General features: G+C 52.3%; 2 protein-coding genes across 8 annotated transcripts in view; both read left to right on the plus strand.

Annotated features, from left to right (window-relative positions):
• Positions 1-6,382, plus strand: part of Nop2 (NOP2 nucleolar protein) — an 11,352-nt gene extending 4,970 nt beyond the window's left edge. The window contains exons 9-16 of the mRNA XM_031383431.1: positions 60-151; positions 1,690-1,777; positions 1,850-1,990; positions 2,572-2,711; positions 2,824-2,913; positions 3,062-3,184; positions 3,310-3,538; positions 5,643-6,382. Coding sequence (XP_031239291.1) covers positions 60-151; positions 1,690-1,777; positions 1,850-1,990; positions 2,572-2,711; positions 2,824-2,913; positions 3,062-3,184; positions 3,310-3,538; positions 5,643-6,301 — 1,562 coding nt within the window. The 3' untranslated portion in view covers positions 6,302-6,382. The remainder of the gene's footprint in view (positions 1-59; positions 152-1,689; positions 1,778-1,849; positions 1,991-2,571; positions 2,712-2,823; positions 2,914-3,061; positions 3,185-3,309; positions 3,539-5,642) is intronic.
• Positions 6,383-6,816: 434 nt separating this feature from the next.
• Positions 6,817-18,793, plus strand: part of Iffo1 (intermediate filament family orphan 1) — a 17,595-nt gene continuing 5,618 nt past the window's right edge. For 2 of the 7 annotated variants that reach the window (XM_031383433.1, XM_031383437.1), the window contains exons 1-8: positions 6,817-7,631; positions 11,181-11,241; positions 11,326-11,421; positions 12,680-12,820; positions 13,085-13,093; positions 13,883-14,040; positions 14,301-14,421; positions 14,672-14,767. In XM_031383433.1, the coding sequence (XP_031239293.1) occupies positions 6,853-7,631; positions 11,181-11,241; positions 11,326-11,421; positions 12,680-12,820; positions 13,085-13,093; positions 13,883-14,040; positions 14,301-14,421; positions 14,672-14,767 (1,461 nt within the window). In that variant the 5' untranslated portion in view covers positions 6,817-6,852. Of the gene's footprint in view, positions 7,632-11,180; positions 11,242-11,325; positions 11,422-12,679; positions 12,821-13,084; positions 13,094-13,858; positions 14,041-14,300; positions 14,422-14,671; positions 14,768-18,793 lie in introns of all 7 variants that reach the window. The other 5 variants (XM_031383439.1, XM_031383434.1, XM_031383435.1 and 2 more) reach the window with 5 other exon arrangements.

Consider the following 18,793-nt stretch of genomic DNA (forward strand, 5'->3'; position numbering starts at 1 on the left):
CCCCCCCCCCCCCCCCCCCCCCAGTCTGAGCTTGTAGGCTCCTGACTAGTCTCCATTGCAGTTGATAGAATTCTTAGAAGCTAACGAGGTGCCCCGGCCAATCACTCTTCGGACCAACACCTTGAAAACCCGTCGCCGAGACCTTGCTCAGGTGAGGGGGTCAGTGTCTTTCATTCAGAACTGGATTCTGTTGCTCACCTGCGGGTCACCCTGCCTAGTCCTGGCTGGCTGTGTTCTTCACACCTACATATGTCTTGTCCCAAATGTGGTCCTGGCAGGTAACCTTCGAGGCCTGTTGTCTGTCTAGAGTAAGGCCTTGTCTGTGCCACCTGTGCCATCTGCCTGGGATGAGGCATCAGTGTCACTATGAACTGAGACCTCAGGGATTGGAGGAATTCACCAGGAAGCCGAGGAGCGATGTCTGCCCCAGAAAAACACATAAAACACACACAGTTTTACTCTTACCCAAGGATTCAGGGACCCCAGGTTAAAGACTTTGCTTCTAAAATCAGTAGTGTTAAACCTTACGTACTGTCTTAGTTAGGGTTTCTATTCCTACACAAATGTCATGACTAAGAAGCAAGTTGGGGAGGAAAGGGTTTTTTATTCAGCTTACACTTCCACATTGCTGTTCATCACCAAAGGAAGTCAGGACTGAAACTCAAGCAGGTCAGGAAGCAGGAGCTGATGCAGAGGCCAGAGAGGGATGTGTCTTACTGGCTTGCTTTCTTACAGAACCCAAGACTACCAACCAGTCCAGGGATGGCACCACCCACAGTCCCCACTCCTCCACCTTGTGTCAGGTTGACACACAAAACCAGCCAGTACACATAGCATTTGGGGTTTTTTTTTTTTTGGTTGTTGTTATTGTAAGGTTATGTGTTTTATTTATGAATATTCACCATGTGAATGCTTGGGAGTTGTGGATTGTTGTGAGCCACTATTTAGGTACTGGTGATCCATTCCAGAACCCCTGCATCAGGGACAGGGGCTGAATATTGTAGGTTCATTTTTTGTTGCTTTTTGAAACGGTCTCATGTAAGCCCTTGCTGGCCTTGAACTTACAGAGCTCACCAGCCTCTGCCTTTCAGGGGCTGAGGTTAACATTTTTTTCCCCTTCAGGTTTTGAGGCAGGTGTCATGAAGCAGGCTGACCTAACGCTTGCTTTGTACAGGTTGTCACTGAACTTCTGGTCTTCCTGGTTTTGCCTCTGGAATGCTGGGGTTGCAAGCATGTGCCATTATGCCTAGTTTTAAGCAACACTGGGGACTGAACATGCATGTTGGGCTTCATGCATGTTGGTCAAGCACTCTACCCACTGACACACATCCGCATACCCCAGCAGTTCTTAGTATGTTAAAGCCCTAGACCCAATCCCCAATTGGGCTATGTGGTTAGATCAGGTAGTTTGCATCTTTAATCCCAGCACTTGTGAGGTTGAAGCAGGATAGCCAGGCTACACAGCAATACCCTGTGTCAAAACAAGGGTCTTGGAGGACAAGGGCTAGAGTAGCTCAGTGGCTGAGCCTTTGTTCAGCCTTCACAGGGCGTGTGAATGGTATAAGGAGGAGAGGATCTGCCAAGTGAATCTGCTGGCTGTTGTGAGTGGCAGTGGACTGGGCCAGGTTTTCCTGCCTGGCTGTTTTGTGTAGAATATCATGGTTTTGACACCTCCCTCCTTCTTTTCAGGCTCTGATCAATCGTGGGGTTAATCTGGATCCGTTGGGAAAGTGGTCAAAGTCTGGACTTGTGGTGTATGATTCTTCAGTGCCTATTGGTAAGTGTCCCCAGCTGGTAGCCCTTCTGTTCCATCTCTGCCAGCATGTCACACCATGGCTCTCCTTCCCAGGCGCTACTCCCGAGTACCTAGCTGGACACTATATGCTGCAGGGAGCTTCGAGTATGCTACCTGTCATGGCTCTGGCACCTCAGGAACATGAGCGGATCTTAGACATGTGTTGTGCTCCTGGAGGGAAGACCAGCTACATAGGTATGAAAGGGGCAGGCTGGGTGCAGATCATCTGCCTGTAGTTGGTGATGCCTTAAAGATGGTCCAGTTTGGTATACCTTCACCTAGCAGAAAGGGAGGGGCAGTTGTAACAGGAAGCTAAGCCTCTAGGAAATGGAAAAGCAGGTAGTATCAGATTATTGAGATGTACTTGACTGAGCCAGAAACCTGGAGTTTAAAAATAGGGAGTTGGGCAAGGGGGCTGGGCTGTGGTTCAGTGGTAGAGCAGTTTGCTTTAGCATGCACAAGCCCTGGGCACAATGCCTCTAACAAAAAGGGAGGGGCAATTTCTGGAATCTAGGCTCCAAGTTCAGCTTTATTATTTAACCCTGTGCCTGACTTTGGCTGACTTCTGATTTTGTTCTCCCTAAATTGGGGAGGGCCAGAAAGATGGTCAGCAGAAGGGGAAGCCACGTGGATGGACTTTGTGCTGGCTGTCTGGGCAGAGAGGAGTTGGCCTTGGAGCGATAGCATTGGCCTGTGGGTTCTGGGCTGTAGAGTAAGTAGTAGGTCTGAGGCAGAAGTGCTGCTGAGCCCTGGCACTCCCCTCTCCCTGCCCATAGCTCAGCTGATGAAGAATACGGGTGTGATCCTTGCCAATGATGCCAATGCCGAGCGGCTCAAGAGTGTGGTGGGCAACCTTCACCGGTTGGGAGTCACCAACACCATTATCAGCCACTATGACGGGCGCCAGTTCCCCAAGGTAGGCTCTTGTCTTTCTGAGGCTTCCTCGGGTTGCCTTGCTTGGTGATGTCGCTGTGTGGCGCTGTCCTTCCTCGGGTTACCTTGCCCTTGGTGACGTCTCCTTTTCACAGGTAGTGGGAGGCTTTGACCGAGTGCTACTGGATGCTCCTTGTAGCGGCACGGGAGTCATCTCCAAAGACCCTGCTGTGAAGACGAACAAGGTGAGGGGCCAGGCCGTGATAGGACCACTTGAGAGGCTTTGGCTGATCTTGTAGGGCTGGAGTGTTGCGATCAGAGGATACCCTGTAGGTGTCCGCTCCCTTCCTCAGGCTGTCTAATGAACTCCCTCACTCCTGGTCTCTTGGGCAGGATGAGAAGGACATCCAACGCTGTGCCCACCTTCAGAAGGAACTGCTGCTCAGTGCTATTGACTCAGTCAACGCTGCCTCCAAGACGGGAGGCTACCTGGTCTACTGCACCTGTTCCATCACGGTGAGATCTCTGCGGGGGCAGATCATAGAGGCTGCCGTGGAGGGCATAAGCTCTGCGAGCTCTAAGAGCTCTCTCTCAGCTCCAGCTGCCCATCAACCCTTCCTGTTTGCCTTTGCCACATGCAGGTGGAAGAGAACGAGTGGGTGGTAGACTATGCCTTAAAGAAGAGGAACGTGCGGCTGGTGCCCACTGGCCTGGACTTCGGCCAGGAAGGTTTTACCCGCTTCCGAGAAAGGCGCTTTCACCCCTCTCTGCGTTCCACCCGACGCTTCTACCCTCACACTCATAATATGGACGGTTTCTTTATCGCCAAGTTCAAGAAATTTTCTAATTCTATTCCCCAGCCCCATGCAGGTAATCTGCTCTGCTCTTCCCTACCGCCACCACCTTGATTCTCTGTCTTTTTAATGTGTGTACATATGGTATATGCAGTGTGATGCATGTATATGTATGCATTGTGATGATGTATGCATGTGTGTACAATGTGTTGCATGTGTGTACAATGTGTTGCATGTGTGTTGTATATACAGTGTGGCGTGTGTGTGTGTGGTGTGCATGTGCGGTAGAGTTGTGTTCACGTGCGTGGGAAGGCTAGAGCTCAGCTTCAGGCATTGGCCTCTTTACCTGACTTGCTTATGTTGTATTGTGTGTGTGTGAGCGTGCTTGTCAGAAAACATATGGAGCTCAGAATAACTTAGGGATTGTCTCCTTCTACCACGTGATCTGATCAAGCTTGGGCTTGACAATGGGGCACCTCTACCTGCTGTGCCTGCCTCACCAGCACTACTCTTTAAAGGATATTTGTTCCTGCATATGATTTAGATTAAGTCCACCTGTTTTCTGCTTGACTCCTCCCCTTTCCCACCACCACCACTTCCCCTCCCATTGAGTCCATTGAGTGTTGACTGTGTAGATGGGTGTGGGACCATCTTCTAGGCCTGAGTAACCTCTCAAGGCCTCCCATCCCTTAGGGAGCCTGATTCCACCCCCAGCTGCAATCAGTTACCAGGCCCTCCTGAGATAAGACTGGGACTTCATGCCCTACTATCCCCAATACATACATATGCACACCCTACTCCTCCCAATACACATATATGCACACCACACTTTTTTTTTTAACACTAAACTGTCTGGGTCACAAACAACTGGGATCAGCCTTCAATTCTATCTCCCTGCTTTTTTGTTTTTTTCATTTGGGTGCCAGGGATCCAAACTCAGGTCCCAAGCTCTGGCGTCCCAAGCTCTTTACCTTGAGCTGCATGGATGGGTGTCTCCCACCTGCTTTCCAGTGTGGAGAGCAGAGGCTATAGCATGGCAGGGAGAGGGGGAGCTTGGTGTTTCTCTCAGCCACTGTGCTTGAATGAAAGCCCCTGACCGCTCAGTGCAGTTCTTCCTGAGCCTGGACTGAACAGATTGGGGTGGATCCATCACACACACAGTTCTACTAAGTAGCTGATTGTTTAGCCCAAGGTTATTCCCACTACAGGTTGTGGTTTCTTTTGATTCTTGGCTCTGTTGGCCCACCCGGCATCTCTGCACTCGAATGGCAAACTCTGCAGAGCTCTGGCAGGTCTCAGAGCTGATGCAATTTGTTTCCTCAGGCATCTTGATCCCCTTGAGCCTGTAGCTCAGGAGAGGGCGGGGTGTTTTGAACTGGCTGAGAGCTCTGCGTGCCTTGGGTTAGTTGGAAGGGGGAGAGTGTATACAGTGTGTGGTTTCTGGCTGGTTTTCGTTTTCGCTTTCAGTAGCTTCAGACTTAGTACATTGCTAGGGAGGTGCTCTGCACAGTGCAAAAACCTTAGGAAACAGCAAATTTTAAGAGGCAAAGGCAGATGCGTCTTTGAGTTTGAGGCCAGGCTGGTCTCTATGTAGTAAGTCCAAGACCACCTAGGCTACATAGCAAGACTTCATCTCAGAAAAACCCAGGAAATAGCAAGTTTTGATAAAAGTGAAGTCCATGTTTGATGTTCTCACTGATGCTTACTAGCTAGGTTTCCCACATTGCATGATAATCTGTGAGACACTCAGAGAGCAAGTGCTTTAGGCTTGGTCTAGAGGCTGGGGCTTACTCCTCCTTAGGGTGTCTTGCTATATACTGCCCTCCAGAGGGTGCAGCTTCCTCTGAAAACCCCAGCTAAGACTAGACAGTAACCCCTTAACACAGGGTACATAATTTCAATAAAAACCATGCATGCACTAATGTGAGTTAACTCTTAGGCGCTATCCTAATGTGTGGGGCTTTTGTTGTTATTTCTTTGGTTTTTGGTGTTTGAAGATGGGGTTTCTCTATGCAGTCTTGGCTGTCCGGAGACTCGCTCTGTGGACAAAGCTGGCCTGGAACTCAGAAATCCGCCTGCCTCTGCCTCCCAAGTGCTGGGATTAAAGGCGAGCGCCACCACCACCTGGCTGACCTCCTTATTTCTTAATGATCAAGCCACCTGTTTAATTTTTACCTCAGGAAACTCGGCAGCAGCTACGCCTACAGAACCCGACCTGAAGAATCAGGTCACCCCAAAGTCTGAGAACAGTAGTCAGCCCACCAAGAAAGCCCGCGGGGCTGCAAAGGCCACGCAGCCGTTGGTGAGACAGCAACATTCCAAGAAGCCCTTCCCGAAGGTGAACGGCATCTCCAAGGGGCCAGGCTTGTCCACTGGACCTTCTGTCCCAAATGCCCAAGTGTCCGCCAGGCCCGCAGAAAGCAGTCAGTCTGATGGGAAAGCCAACGTGATCAGGAAGGGGTCGGGGAAGCTGAAGCAGCGGAGACCTAAGTCGAAGCCCCCCAAGGAGGCTGCTGTCCCAAAGCAGAGCGCCCCTCCCAAGGGCGAGGACTCAGGAACACCTGCTGTGCCAACTCCCTCTGAAATCAGTGCCACCCCAAGGCCTAAGGACTGTGCTCAGTCCCTTGGGAAAGCCAAAAAGATACAGAAAGGAAAGCAGCAGTTATCAGAGCAGCCTGCCAAGAGAGCTGCTCCCCTGAAAGAAGATGCTGTCCCCATGGGACCCTCAGCCCCCACTTTGACTCCCCACAGTTCTACCAGGCCCCCACCAGCAAAAAGGAGGAAATCTATGACAAAGGGCAGCAGCCAGCCTCTGCTGTCCAAAATGGAAACCCATTGACATTGTCTCTTGGATCCTGCTGCAAGGATGGCCTCCCCCTGTGCATACATATGAAATTTAATATACATATTACCACCCTTAGTCGCTGTTGTGTTTTTTGAGGGGACTGGGTACTGGCAATTTGTAGGAAAGTGGGCCTGGGATTCTCTGAAGAGAAACAGTTGTGCACTACTCAAATGACAGGTGAATTTCTCCTTCCATTTCTTAGTCTCCAAGGGAAAAGCCATAGAATCCGATCTAGGGCACCAGGGAGAAGAGGGCAGTAGGGAAGGCTGCCTCTTAGGTACCAGAGGTCCTGTGCCTACAGTAAAAATCTTAGGCGGTGGCTCCTCCCGGTGTTGACTCCACTCACAGGGCCCCAGACCCCGGAAAGGTTCAGAGCTAATCCTCTTAATGAAGGCCTTTCATTGGCGCCCTCTGCTCCCTCCCTCATGACCTTTGCCCTCCTGCTGGGCCATCTGATTGGTCACTCGTATCCCACAAGCATCTCATTGGCTCTTCTCCTCACCCTCTGCTGCACTGGTGTCACTCTCCCGGCAGAAGGCGCAGCCATGAATCCGTTATTTGGTCCCAACCTCTTCCTCCTACAGCAGGAGCAGCAAGGCTTGGCCGGGCCGCTGGGGGACCCTCTGGGAGGTGACCACTTTGCCGGGGGAGGGGACTTAGCCTCCGCTCCGCTTGCCTCGGCCGGCCCCTCTGCCTATTCGCCTCCCGGGCCTGGTCCGGCGCCTCCCGCAGCCATGGCTCTCCGCAACGACCTAGGCTCCAACATCAACGTACTCAAGACCCTGAACCTCCGATTTCGCTGCTTCCTAGCCAAAGTACACGAGCTAGAGCGTCGAAATCGGCTGCTGGAGAAACAGCTGCAGCAGGCTCTAGAGGAGGGTAAGCAGGGCAGGCGGGGCCTGGCCCGCCGTGACCAGGCGGTACAGACCGGCTTCATCAGCCCGATCCGGCCCCTGGGGCTGCCCCTGAGCTCCCGGCCGGCCGCCGCGTGCCCCCCATCAGCGCGGGTGCTGGGCTCGCCCGCCCGCTCGCCAGCTGGACCCCTAGCATCCTCTGCCGCCTGCCACTCATCATCCTCCACCTCCACCTCCACCTCCACTGCCTTCTCCTCGTCGACCCGCTTCATGCCTGGCACCATCTGGTCCTTCTCTCACGCCCGCCGGCTTGGACCGGGACTGGAACCCACGCTGGTGCAAGGGCCTGGCCTGTCGTGGGTACACCCTGACGGGGTGGGCGTCCAGATCGACACTATCACTCCCGAGATCCGTGCGCTGTACAACGTGCTGGCCAAAGTGAAGCGGGAGCGGGACGAGTACAAGCGAAGGTAGGGACAGGGTTCAAGACATGCCACAGACACCACAGGGCACCACAGACTTCACAGGAGTTAGTGAAGATCCCCAGAATGGAGAAGTGGGGGGCCAAGAATCACGTTAACAAGAGTTGAAACTCCTGCCATGGTGAAAGTAAGAAGCACTGGATGCAGGGAATCCACAGACAGTTCTCAAGTCAGACTGGTGGCTAGAAGCATTCTAGAACGCTAGGAATTGATACTTGTCTTCTGGCATGACTCCCCTGTCTTATGCAGGCTGCAGTGTTTGCATGACTCTGCTGACTGTGCGGTGTTGTGTGGTATGAAAGGGAGACATCCGAGAGAGCTCTGCATGTGTGGGTCTTGATTGTCGGGCCAGCTTCAGACCTTGGGGCAATTTCAGGACAGAAACTCCGCACATGGGGTGAAGGGTGCAGCTTTAATTTTGGAGGTAAATTAAGTGAAGTTGGAAGGAGGTAGTGAGGGGCGACAGTGTCTGCCCAGGGCTTTTCCTAAGGCGTGCCCCCAGAAGCCAGGTCTCACCCTGGTTCCATATGAGAGGCTCAAGGGCTCCAGAAGCTAAACACATTGCTTGGAACAGTCAAAACACACAGGAAGAGAGAGGAAAAAAGAGTACAGGGTCTCCTAGGACAAGGAGAAGGGGTGGCTGTCATAGGGCTGGTGGGGGCGCTCTATCAGAAGAATCTCGAACCAGGACCAAGTTTAAAAAAAAAGTTGGGAACATGGGCACGCCCTACAGAGATACAAAATAGAGTATCTCAGGACCAGCCCTGTATGTTCTGAGAATTAAGGTTTGGCTTTCTGAAAGGAACCATGCCCCTTCCTCCCCCCAGCAGGTTAACACAAGAGTTAAGAGGAAGGGATATCACATTGGAGTGCTGGCTGTATACCAGGAGGACTCACTGGATGGCTGGTAACGAGGCAACAGGACAGGACCACAGGCAGAGCAAGGCCGACCAGGCCCTGGTTGAGGAGGAAGTTTTGTGGCAGTCAGAGGGAAGCTCAGGCTTGGGGGCTCCAGTGTTTTATCTAATGTGACCCTTTGAGGGATAGCCTGGTCTGTGTTTGCAGGCTAAGGTGGCAGGGATCCCTATGTGGTTAGCCTTGTGTGAGGACCACTTGGGGGCCCTGGAAACCAACTGTGGGTCTGGGTGACCTTCAGGGGTTGGTGATCTGTTAGCATCCCCCAGATCACGTGCATCAGCAGGCTTTCTGAAGTTCAGTCCTCACGCTGGCTTCCATGACTGCGGCCCATGTCTTTGAGTTTTTAGTTATCCTAGCATCTAGGCACCACCCAGAGCCTGCCTGCACATGCCTCTGCCCGTGAAGGCCTTACCAGTCAGTGGAACACTGACAGTTCTGGAGTTCTGCTGTAGTCCTAGGGACAGCTGCTCTTCTCGAAGGCATCTTTTAAAACAGGGGGTATTTGTCCTTGGTGCAGCTGTCTTGGGCAGCAAAGAGTTATTCCTTGGGGATTGATTAGCTCATCACTCTGCAGCTCTATGCCGTGCAGAGGGCCTGAGGCTAGAATTGCATGGCACCCGACACTCCCTCTTCCACCCCAGAGCCCCTGCCTCCTTCTGGGTTCATTACAACAACACTGTGGTCCCACATCATTAGCCTGGACGGCATGGAGTACTTGAGTATTAAACTGGGCAGGATCGAAGCCCCGCCATCCCCCCAGCTCCTGTTTTCAGCTCCCCTTTGCCTGTGTGACCTTTTTCTTGGGGCTCAGATTTTCCAGTACAAGAATGGACCTTGCTTTTTCTCTTCAACTCAAAGATAGGATTTATTTGCAGGAGAGACCTTTGGTAAATGCACAAAAATTGCCCAGATTCTACTCAAGTTAGGGGAACCCACAAAAAAACCAAAAAACTGAGATTTGAATGCAAGCCACACTGCACCCTTCGGTGTGCCTGGCTAGAGAACACCATGAGCATCTACATAATTCAGTTTCAGATTTTTTTCTGTATGATCCATTTTGCTAATCATCACCTTGCCTTAAACTTGCTCATGTTTCACTGGGATTTATTGAGTTCATTATCAGATAGGATTTCTGGCCCTCCCTGATGCGTCTTGGCCAGGGTCATAACCTCTTGTCGATCTTATGGGCTCTTCCTCTAGAGATTCACAGACATGGTACACAGGATGCCACATCCCCATACTTGTAGAGGAAGATACTAAGGCCCAGCAAAGACAAAGGTCTCGTGTAAGAAAGCATGTAATGCAAGGCCATCAGACTCTGTCACTGCCGGAGCAGAAGGAGAAGCAGGCATGGGGGAGTGCAGGGCTGGCAGGGAAGGGGATAAGAGGGTGAGGGAGGTCCAGAGCTGAGCTGCATGGTCAGCTGCAGGGTGGTGGCTAGGCTGGCCGCCTCTTCCCCTTGATGACTGGAGTTATTATTAGGAACACTGCAGTGCGGCTGGAGGTGCTGGACATAGAAGAGCAAAGAGTCATGGAGCCTGAGAGGGTGAGGGAGGGGCAGGAGTGAGGAGAGAAGGGGCCTGAGAGCTTACTCCTCCTGACTGCAGAGGCTGTGCTCTGCTGCTTCCTGTCCATGGAGCTCATTTTGAGCTTTCTCCTTCAGCTCTCTTGCCCTCCTTTCTGAGGCCAGAAGCCTATGCAGAATGCAGGCGGGAGTGATGAGCTCATGCACACAGGCATTGCCTCGAGTCCTGAAACTACATGGCCAAGCAGCACCCCCAGCTTCCATCTCCATGATGGGATGGAATGTCCACCTAGCCCTGGGTAGCGAGCTCCCCATAAGGCCCCCGCTCCGTGGCAAGGGCCCTCTAACCTCCTGGCGATGTGGGGTTTGAGCTCCAGGGTGAGAGATGCTATGCAGCTTGGCAGTGCCTTCTTGCCTACTCACTGTTCCCTTTCCCCTGGGAGCGATTACTCAGCAATACCTAGCTTTCCGTGCCCACTTCTTTCCCGCTGCTGGGGGGACATCACGCCAGCCCTGTGACCTTCTTAGAGCTCACTTCAAGGGGCTGGGTGGGGAAGGACTTTGTTCCCAGCCAGGCTGCTGAGCAGCTCTTGATCCAGCCTGTGTCCTGCAGATGCTTTCACAGGAGGCAGGGCAGCAGCCTAACAAGCTCTGTTCTGTGCGGGCAAGAGCGGGAGACCGGATCAGTGCCACTGAAGGTGGGAGACTGGGTTGTAGGGGGGACCTGGTGGATTGGTGTGGGCAGGAGGTGGGGGAGGAGACCAGCCAGACAGCTGGCGGAACTGGGCCCCTTGTGGGGATGGGTACTGCAGAAGGCCCAAGAGTTAGCAGTTGTTTTTAAATATAGTTCTTGGTACGTGGTTCGGAGGTTCTGGGCAGGCAGTTGGTGAGCTCAGCCCTTGCCGGGAAGTATGGAGCCATTCAGCAGCTGCAGCTGCCCACTGGCTGGCTGCCCGCAGATTCTTGTCTCAACAAATTCCCATCTAGGGAACCAGACCTGAGGTCTGAAACCTGGGCCTGAGAGGGAGGGACAGGAGCTGTCATGGCAGGAGGGACTCTAGGCTATGTTCTCTCCCCTTCCCAATGTCTGTCAGGTGGGAAGAGGAGTACACAGTTCGGATACAGCTACAAGAGCGAGTCACTGAGCTCCAGGAGGTGAGGGTAGCCACCCGACTGCCCCTGCGTCCCTGTCCCTCCCATGCCTTTTCCCACCCTGACATCATGTCCTCCTGGCTGTAGGAGGCCCAAGAGGCCGACGCCTGCCAAGAAGAGCTGGCCATGAAGGTTGAGCAGCTGAAAGCTGAGCTGGTGGTCTTCAAGGGGCTCATGAGTAATGTGAGTCCAGCCTTCCTTGCCCTTCTCTCAGGGGTGCCCAGGTGCCAGGCTGCTCCAGGCCCTTCAGTGTCCCCATGCCACCCCTCCCCACACTTTCCCACCCTCCGGGGGCTTTGCTCTTGCTGTTGCAGAAGAGGCTTAGCCTGGCATCAAAGCCATTAGTGAAGGCAGAATGCTGAGCTCTCTGATAGCTTGCTCACACCTGTACTCCCAGCACTCGGGAGGCGGAGCCAGAACCAGAACCATCAGAAAGATGAGGAGTTCAAGTCCAGCATCAGCTGTGGTTTTAAAAAATAAAATGGGAGCCGGGTCACACCTTTAATCCCAGCACTTGAGAGGCAGAGACAGGCAGATTTCTGAGTTCGAGGCCAGCCTGGTCTACAGAGTGAGTTCCAGGACAGCCAAGGCTACACAGAGAAACCCTGTCTTGAAAAAACCAAAAAAATAAAATAAAAATAAAAATTAAAAAAATTAAAAAATAAAAAATAAAAAATAAAATGGGAATGTGCACAGCTCCAGAGCCAGCTGCCTAGGCTCATGTGTCAATTCTGCCACTCCATAGCGGTGTGGCCTTAAACCTCTTCTTCCTTTCCCACCAAACCTTCTCTTTGCCTCATCTGTGAAATGTGGGAAAGAGGGAAGGCCATCTCAGGGTTGTCTTGAAGTAGATAATGCCCCTGGCTGATATGTACTGCTAGACAGTGAGACAAGTGTCATATGTCATCTGTCCTCTCTCTCTTTCCCCCCAACTCCCTAGTTTTTCAAAGCAGCCTTACTCTCTATAACAGCCCGGCTGTCTTGAACTTGCTGTATAGAGCAGGTTGGCCTTGAACTCTTAGAGCTCCCCCTGCCTGCTGCCCTAGTGCTAGGATTAAAGGCATGCCCCACCACTCCCTGGCTGGCATTCCTAGTGGTCTCTTTTATCTCTGGGGATTCAGGAGGATAAAGAACTGTTGGTTCAAGGGAGGCCCTGCTCATCCCAGCCTAGGCCGAGCGCCCCCCACCCCCAGCTCTGTGCGGCTGGGTGTTAGTGTCATGAGGCACCTGGAGGATGTGCCTCATGTGGTCGGATGGGCCCTCCCCCCCCCCCCCCCCCCCCCCCCCCCCCCAGAAAAGGGCTGTTTGATCCAGCAGGTCAGGGACTTGACGGAGGAGGTGACACTGGTGTGCTCTGAAGGACGAGCGCTTGGCTGTGGTTTTATCAGTCTCAGCTGGGGTCCTGGGTGTCTCCTCACTGTTCCTGGTGTTCCTGGTACAGAATCTGACAGAGCTAGACACCAAGATCCAGGAAAAAGCCATGAAGGTAGACATGGACATCTGCCGCCGCATTGACATCACGGCCAAGCTCTGTGACTTGGCTCAGCAGCGCAACTGCGAGGATATGATCCAGATGTTCCAGGTGAGAGACCTGCTGTCCGCCCTCTCAGGGGCTGGGCAAGGTAGAGAGCTCCTGTTGTGGCTGGCCTGGATCTCAGGTTGTGCTACCTTCACTCTGGGACACATCTTGTCCCCTGGGGCCCTTGATGGGACTAGGCTGGGAGGCAAGGAACAGCCTCAGGAGAGAGGGTTTTGGAAGCCACGTCTAACTCCATCTCCCCCTCCCCCCCCCTGTCTGCTTCTCTTCTCTCTGTTCCTCTCACCTTTTCTCTTGCTTTCTCCGTAGAAGAAGCTGGTTAGTGTGACCTCACGCAAGCTTATTGTCCCAGTCCCTGTGTCTAAGCCACCCCGCCCTCAGTCTTGAGCCACTGGGCCCTTCCAAAGAGATGCCTTCTTACTTTCTGTTTCCCTTGCTCCTCCATTTTTAGTCTCTTCCTTCTCCTTCTCCCAGCGGCCTTCCAGATCTGGATGTGATTCAAGCTCTCCCATAGTAAACACACACCTCGAAGCTAGGACTGGGTTCACTTGAGTCCTCTAACGAGAAAGACTTCAAAACCAAACCAAATCCCATTCCTCTGTAGTCAATAAACACAACTTTTTGCTTTAGAAGATTTATTTTATGTGTATGGATATTTTGCCTCTATAATGTCTGCGCACCACATGAGTGCCTTCTGCCCAAGGATACCAGAAGAGGGCATTGGAGTCCCTTGGAACTGGAGTTATGGAGGGCACTGAGCCGAATGTGGCTGCTGGGAATTGAACCAGGGTCCTCTGGAAGAGCATCCAGTGCCCTTAACTGCTGAGCCACCTCTCCGGCCCTCATTAAACACAAAATACTGTGGTCATCACAAGCCGTTTCTCTCCTTATCTTACTGCTCCACTTCCGTTTCTCTTCCTCCTTTCTTCGCCCGCAGCCCTGCCCTGTCCGCGTGTGTCCGCCTGTTTCTGTTCCTGTCCTGTAACTGTGTCTCTTCTGTCTGTCCCCTTTCCTGCTGGCCCCGCCTCACCCTGCGGCCTTCCTGCCCACCCTCTCCTCATGCACCCGGCCTCGCCTCTGTAGTCTCTACACTTGTCTCCCATTAAGGTCCCGTCCATGGGGGGGCGGAAGCGGGAGCGCAAGGCTGCTGTGGAGGAGGACGCCTCCCTGTCGGAGAGTGCTGGGCCCCGCCAGCCTGAGGGTGCAGAGGAGGAGAGCACAGCCCTCAGCATCAACGAGGAGATGCAGCGCATGCTCAGCCAGCTGTGAGTCCTGCAGCTCCATCCCAGCTGCCCTCAGCAGATGCACCCTAACTCCCTTCCAGGTTCCTAGGACCAGCTCCCAGGTTCACCCTAACTCTCTGTAGGGTCCCTGAGGCCAGCGCCCAGCTCCATCCCAGCTGCCCTCAGCAGATGTGCCCCAATCCGTCCCCCCACCCCCTCCCCCCCGAGGCCGGAGCTCCCATAGTGCCCTATGCCTGTTCTGAGGCCCCAGCGCCCTTGACACACGGGTTCCCTGTCTCTAGGAGGGAGTATGATTTTGAGGACGACTGTGACAGCCTGACATGGGAGGAGACTGAGGAGACCTTGCTACTTTGGGAGGATTTCTCAGGCTATGCCATGGCAGCTGCAGAGGCCCAGGGAGAGGTAACCTCCCCTCCTGGCCTTAGGCCCCTCAGGCTCTGCCCCTGTGTCCTCCACACCCTGCCTCCCTCTCATGCTCTGTCCCCAGTGTGGCTTTCATCCTCCCTGGTTTCTCCCCACTCCTGTTTGCAGACTTTCTCCATTCTGTTTCCTCTAACCACACTTTCTCTCTCTTCCCACCTTGGTCCTTGGAATGCCCCATCCTGTCCCTCCCTGGTCGGCTACCCCTCGATTCGACATTCGCTTTCTCCAGCAGCAGGAGGACAGCCTGGAGAAGGTGATCAAAGATACTGAGTCCCTGTTCAAAACCCGGGAGAAGGAGTACCAGGAGACCATTGACCAGATAGAGGTAAGGGGGTCGGCCGCCGGGGCTCACGAGCCACGCTGTAGGTGTGCTGCTGGCCTCCTACTCGCTGAACCCCAGGACCAGAGCTTCCATCTGTTGACAGGAGGAGTGACCCCCTCAGTTGGGGTAGCTTTAGCAAGTCCTTGAGAACTCAGGATGTGAAGGCAGATAGATGTGGGTTCAAATCCTGGCTCTGTCAATACATGGAACAAAACTTTTGCTGTCCCTCCTTTTCTATTTATTTTACACACACAGACATATATACACACACACACATACACGTGTGTATTATGTATTGAGTGTCAGGGAGCATGTGCACTCCATGGTACATGCGTGGAGGTCAGAGGGCAACGTGTGGAAGGAAGTTCTCCCCTTTTACCATGTGGGTGACAGCAATCATCTTCAGGTCTTTAGACTTGGGTGACAGCAGTCACATTCAGGTCTTTGGACTTGGTGGCTCATGCCTTTACCTGCTGAGTGATCTCCCACCAGACTTTCTTTTTCTTGTGTCTCTGCCTCTCTCTCTTCCCCCTGACACAGGGCTTCTCTGTAGCCCTAGCTGTCCTGGAGCTTCCTCTGTAGAAGTTACTCTGCCTCTACTGGGATTTCAAGAGTGCACCACCACTCCAGGCTCTCTTGTTCTTTCTGAGTGTCCTCCCCCCCGCCCCTGCCTCTCTCTTTCTTTGAAAGATCTTGTCTTGCTGGGCAGTGGTGGCGCATGCCTTTAATCCCAGCACTTGGGAGGCACAGGCAGGTCGATTTCTGAGTTTGAGGCCAGCCTGGTCTACAGAGTGAGTTCCAGGACAGCCAGGGCTACACAGAGAAACTCTGTCTCGAAAAACAAACAAACAAACAAAAGAAAGATCTTGTCTTGTAGTCTAGGTTGGCCTCAAACTCCTGGTACTTCTGCCCCCACCTCCCATGCGGTAGGGTTATGGACATGAGCTTTAATCCAGCTTTGCACTGATCAGCTTTTTATCTTTCCTTGGGTCTTCCTCCTTTTGTGTGTATGTGTGTGTGTGTGTGTGTGTGCGCGCGCGCGCGTGCGCGCGCGTGCAGATGTGCACACATCCGTGTGTGGAGGCCAGAAGACAAACCTGGGAGTGTTCTTTAGGTGTGCTTAAAGTTGTTTGTTTTTGCTTTTGTTTTTAAAGATTTATTTATTTTATTTATATGAGTACACTGTAGCTGTCTTCAGACACACCAAAAGAGGGCATCAGATCTCATACAGATGCTTGTGAGCCACCATGTGGTTTCTGGGAATTGAACTCAGGACCTCTGGAAGAGCAGTCAGTGCTCTTAACCGCTGAGCCATCACTCCAGCCTGTTTTTGTTGTTTTTGTTGTTTTGTTTTGTTTTTAATAAAACAGGGTCTGTCACTGGTCGGGAACTTCCTGAGTAGGCTAAGTTGGCCAGGGAGCCCTAGGCATCCAACTGTCTTTACATCCTTAGCTTTAGGATTACAAGTGTGTTCTACTATGGCTAGTTTCTTCTTCTTCTTCTTCTTCTTCTTCTTCTTCTTCTTCTTCTTCCTCTTCTTCTTCTTCTTCTTCTTCTTCTTCTTCTTCTTCTTCTTCTTCCTCTTCCTCTTCCTCTTCCTCTTCTTCTTTCTTCTTCTTCTTCTTCTTCTTCTTCTTCTTCTTCTTCTTCTTCTTCTTCTTCTTCTTCTTCTTCTTCTTCTTCTTCTTCTTCTTCTTCTTCTTCTTCTTCTTCTTCCTCTTCTTCTTCTTCTTCTTCTTCTTCTTCTTCTTCTTCTTCTTCTTCTTCTTCTTCTTCTTCTTCTTCTTCTTCTTCTTCTTCTTTTTTTAGATTTATTTATTTATTTTATATCTGAATGCTCTATCTGCATGTACACCTGCATGCCAGAAGAGGGCATCAGGTCCCAAGATAGATAGTTGTGAACTACCATGTAGTTGCTGGGAATTGAACTCAAGACCTCTGGAAGAGCAAACAATGCTTTTATCCACTGAGACATCTCTTCAGCCATAGCTTCTTTTTCATTTGGGTTCTAGGATCAAACTCAGGTCTTCATGTTGTGCTGTAAGCCTCCCGCTAAGTGAGGTTTTCCTCAGTTAGCTCCTTCATTCCTTTTTATTCTTTTGATATAGGCTTTCTCACACACATGTGGGCACACATCCATCCTGCCTGCCTTCCTGCCTCTCCCTCCCCCCTCTACTTGGAGGCCAGAAGTGGGCATCAGATTCTTAGGAGCCAGAGCTCACAAGTGATTGTGAACCTGATGTGGTCGCCGGAAAATAAACTCAGGTCTTCCGCAAGAGCAGGGGGTGGGTGCTCTTAACTACTGAGCCATCCTAAGCCACCACCCAGACAGGGTCTTTTTGTGTAGCCAGTCAAACTTGAGACAGTCCTCCTGCTTCAGCCTGCTAGGGTTAGAGATGGTTTCTACCATGTTAAGGGTGGACCTGTCTCTGTATTTGTCCAACAGAGCTGAGATGTTCTTAATCTTTCCCTACTGGCAGGCAGGCAGGGTTATTAAGATGATCAGATAGAGTGAGGCACGTGGCTCTTAGGACAGGATCTGGCAGGTTGACATATGGCAGTGTGCGCATTTATTACTGGGAACACCCTAAGTGTCGTAGCACCTAGAGGGACTCCCCTCTCCTTGGCTCAGCCTTGGAGCTCCTGAAGGAGCTTCCCTCATTTGTTTTTTGAGCCTTGGGGCATCGTGTGTGAATGGTGGTGGGGCTGGGGTTTAGACGGTCCTGCTGGACAGCAGGCAGCTTTGTCAGACTGCAGGAAAGCGGTTGCTATCAGAGGACGGTGGACAGGACTGTGTGAGGCAGCTGCATCAGAGACACTGATGTGGGGACGAGGCAGGGGACTTCTGCCACTCGGCTCCCTGCAAGCCCTGTGGTGTATTCCCATGCCCGTGGGGGCTCACTCTGTTTGCATTTTGAGAGGGAACTTTGGAAGCAACTTTCCTGCATCTGCGGTGGCCAGCACATGTCAGATGGCAGTGCTTCTCTGAGCAAAACCAGAGTTTTTGTTTTTTAACCCAGAATTCCCACCCGGGTCCCACCCAGCCAGTGTTCTGCCACCAGCTAAGCTTTGCCTGGGGACTAGTGATCTCCCATTTCCTCCTGTCCACCCCTCTTACTGCTCCTTCTTCCTTCCCACCCTCCCTCCCTGGGTTGTGCCCACCTCTTACGGATGGTAGATTTAAGGCTTGGTCTTTTTTCCCTACCATCGGCCAGGTAGGAGTCTTAGCGCAGTGATCAGGGGCTGCCGCCCCTAAGTGTAAACATGGTCGGGTGAGACAGAGAAGAGCACCCTGGGCTAGGACTGTGCTCCCTTGGTAGAATGCTTGCTTGCCTTCATGCATGAAGCCCTAAGTTTGATCCCAGTACCTCATGAAAATGGGGTGTAGTGGCAACACCTTTAGTCCCAGTACTGGGAAGACAGAGGCAGGATGATCTATCTCTGTGAGTTCAAGGACAGCCTGGTCTACAGAGTTACCTTCAGGATGGCCAGGGCTGCACAGAGAAACCCTGTTTCAAACCTCCACTCCCCACCAAAAAATTGGAAATATGTTTGAAGCTGTTCTAAGTTGTATGACTTCTGTCCTCTTCTGGGAGAAATGAGTTGAGGAGAAAGCCAGAAGAAGCTCACTTGGTAGCCTTGGTGGCAGGGTAGCTCCTGGGGTCTAGCTGGGGCATCTCTATGACCTTTATCTTTGTGACCTTGATCTCAAGGTTACTGGAATAGAGGTAGACCAGCCCCCATTATTGAGTAGTGAAGCAGAGTGGTGGGTGGAGTTTTCTACCATGGCCCTGCCCCTTCATCTCTCCCATCTACCTCTACCCCTGCCTCTCCCACTCTGATCTCCTACACTGGGTCTGAAATTTGGGGGTGAGTTGTTGAAGGCATCGTCTAGGATGTACGTCTTCCCCCTCAGTGTGTAAATTAGGGTGATGTACGAACCCAGAGACATGGCTGGTAGTACTGCCTTATGCTTTGAGAGACCATACTGGGGGTGAGGGTATGTTTGTATTTGTGGGTGGCAGCTGA

The sequence above is a fragment of the Mastomys coucha genome, unplaced genomic scaffold (assembly GCF_008632895.1).
Source record: "Mastomys coucha isolate ucsf_1 unplaced genomic scaffold, UCSF_Mcou_1 pScaffold20, whole genome shotgun sequence".
NCBI classification, from domain to species: domain Eukaryota; kingdom Metazoa; phylum Chordata; class Mammalia; order Rodentia; family Muridae; genus Mastomys; species Mastomys coucha.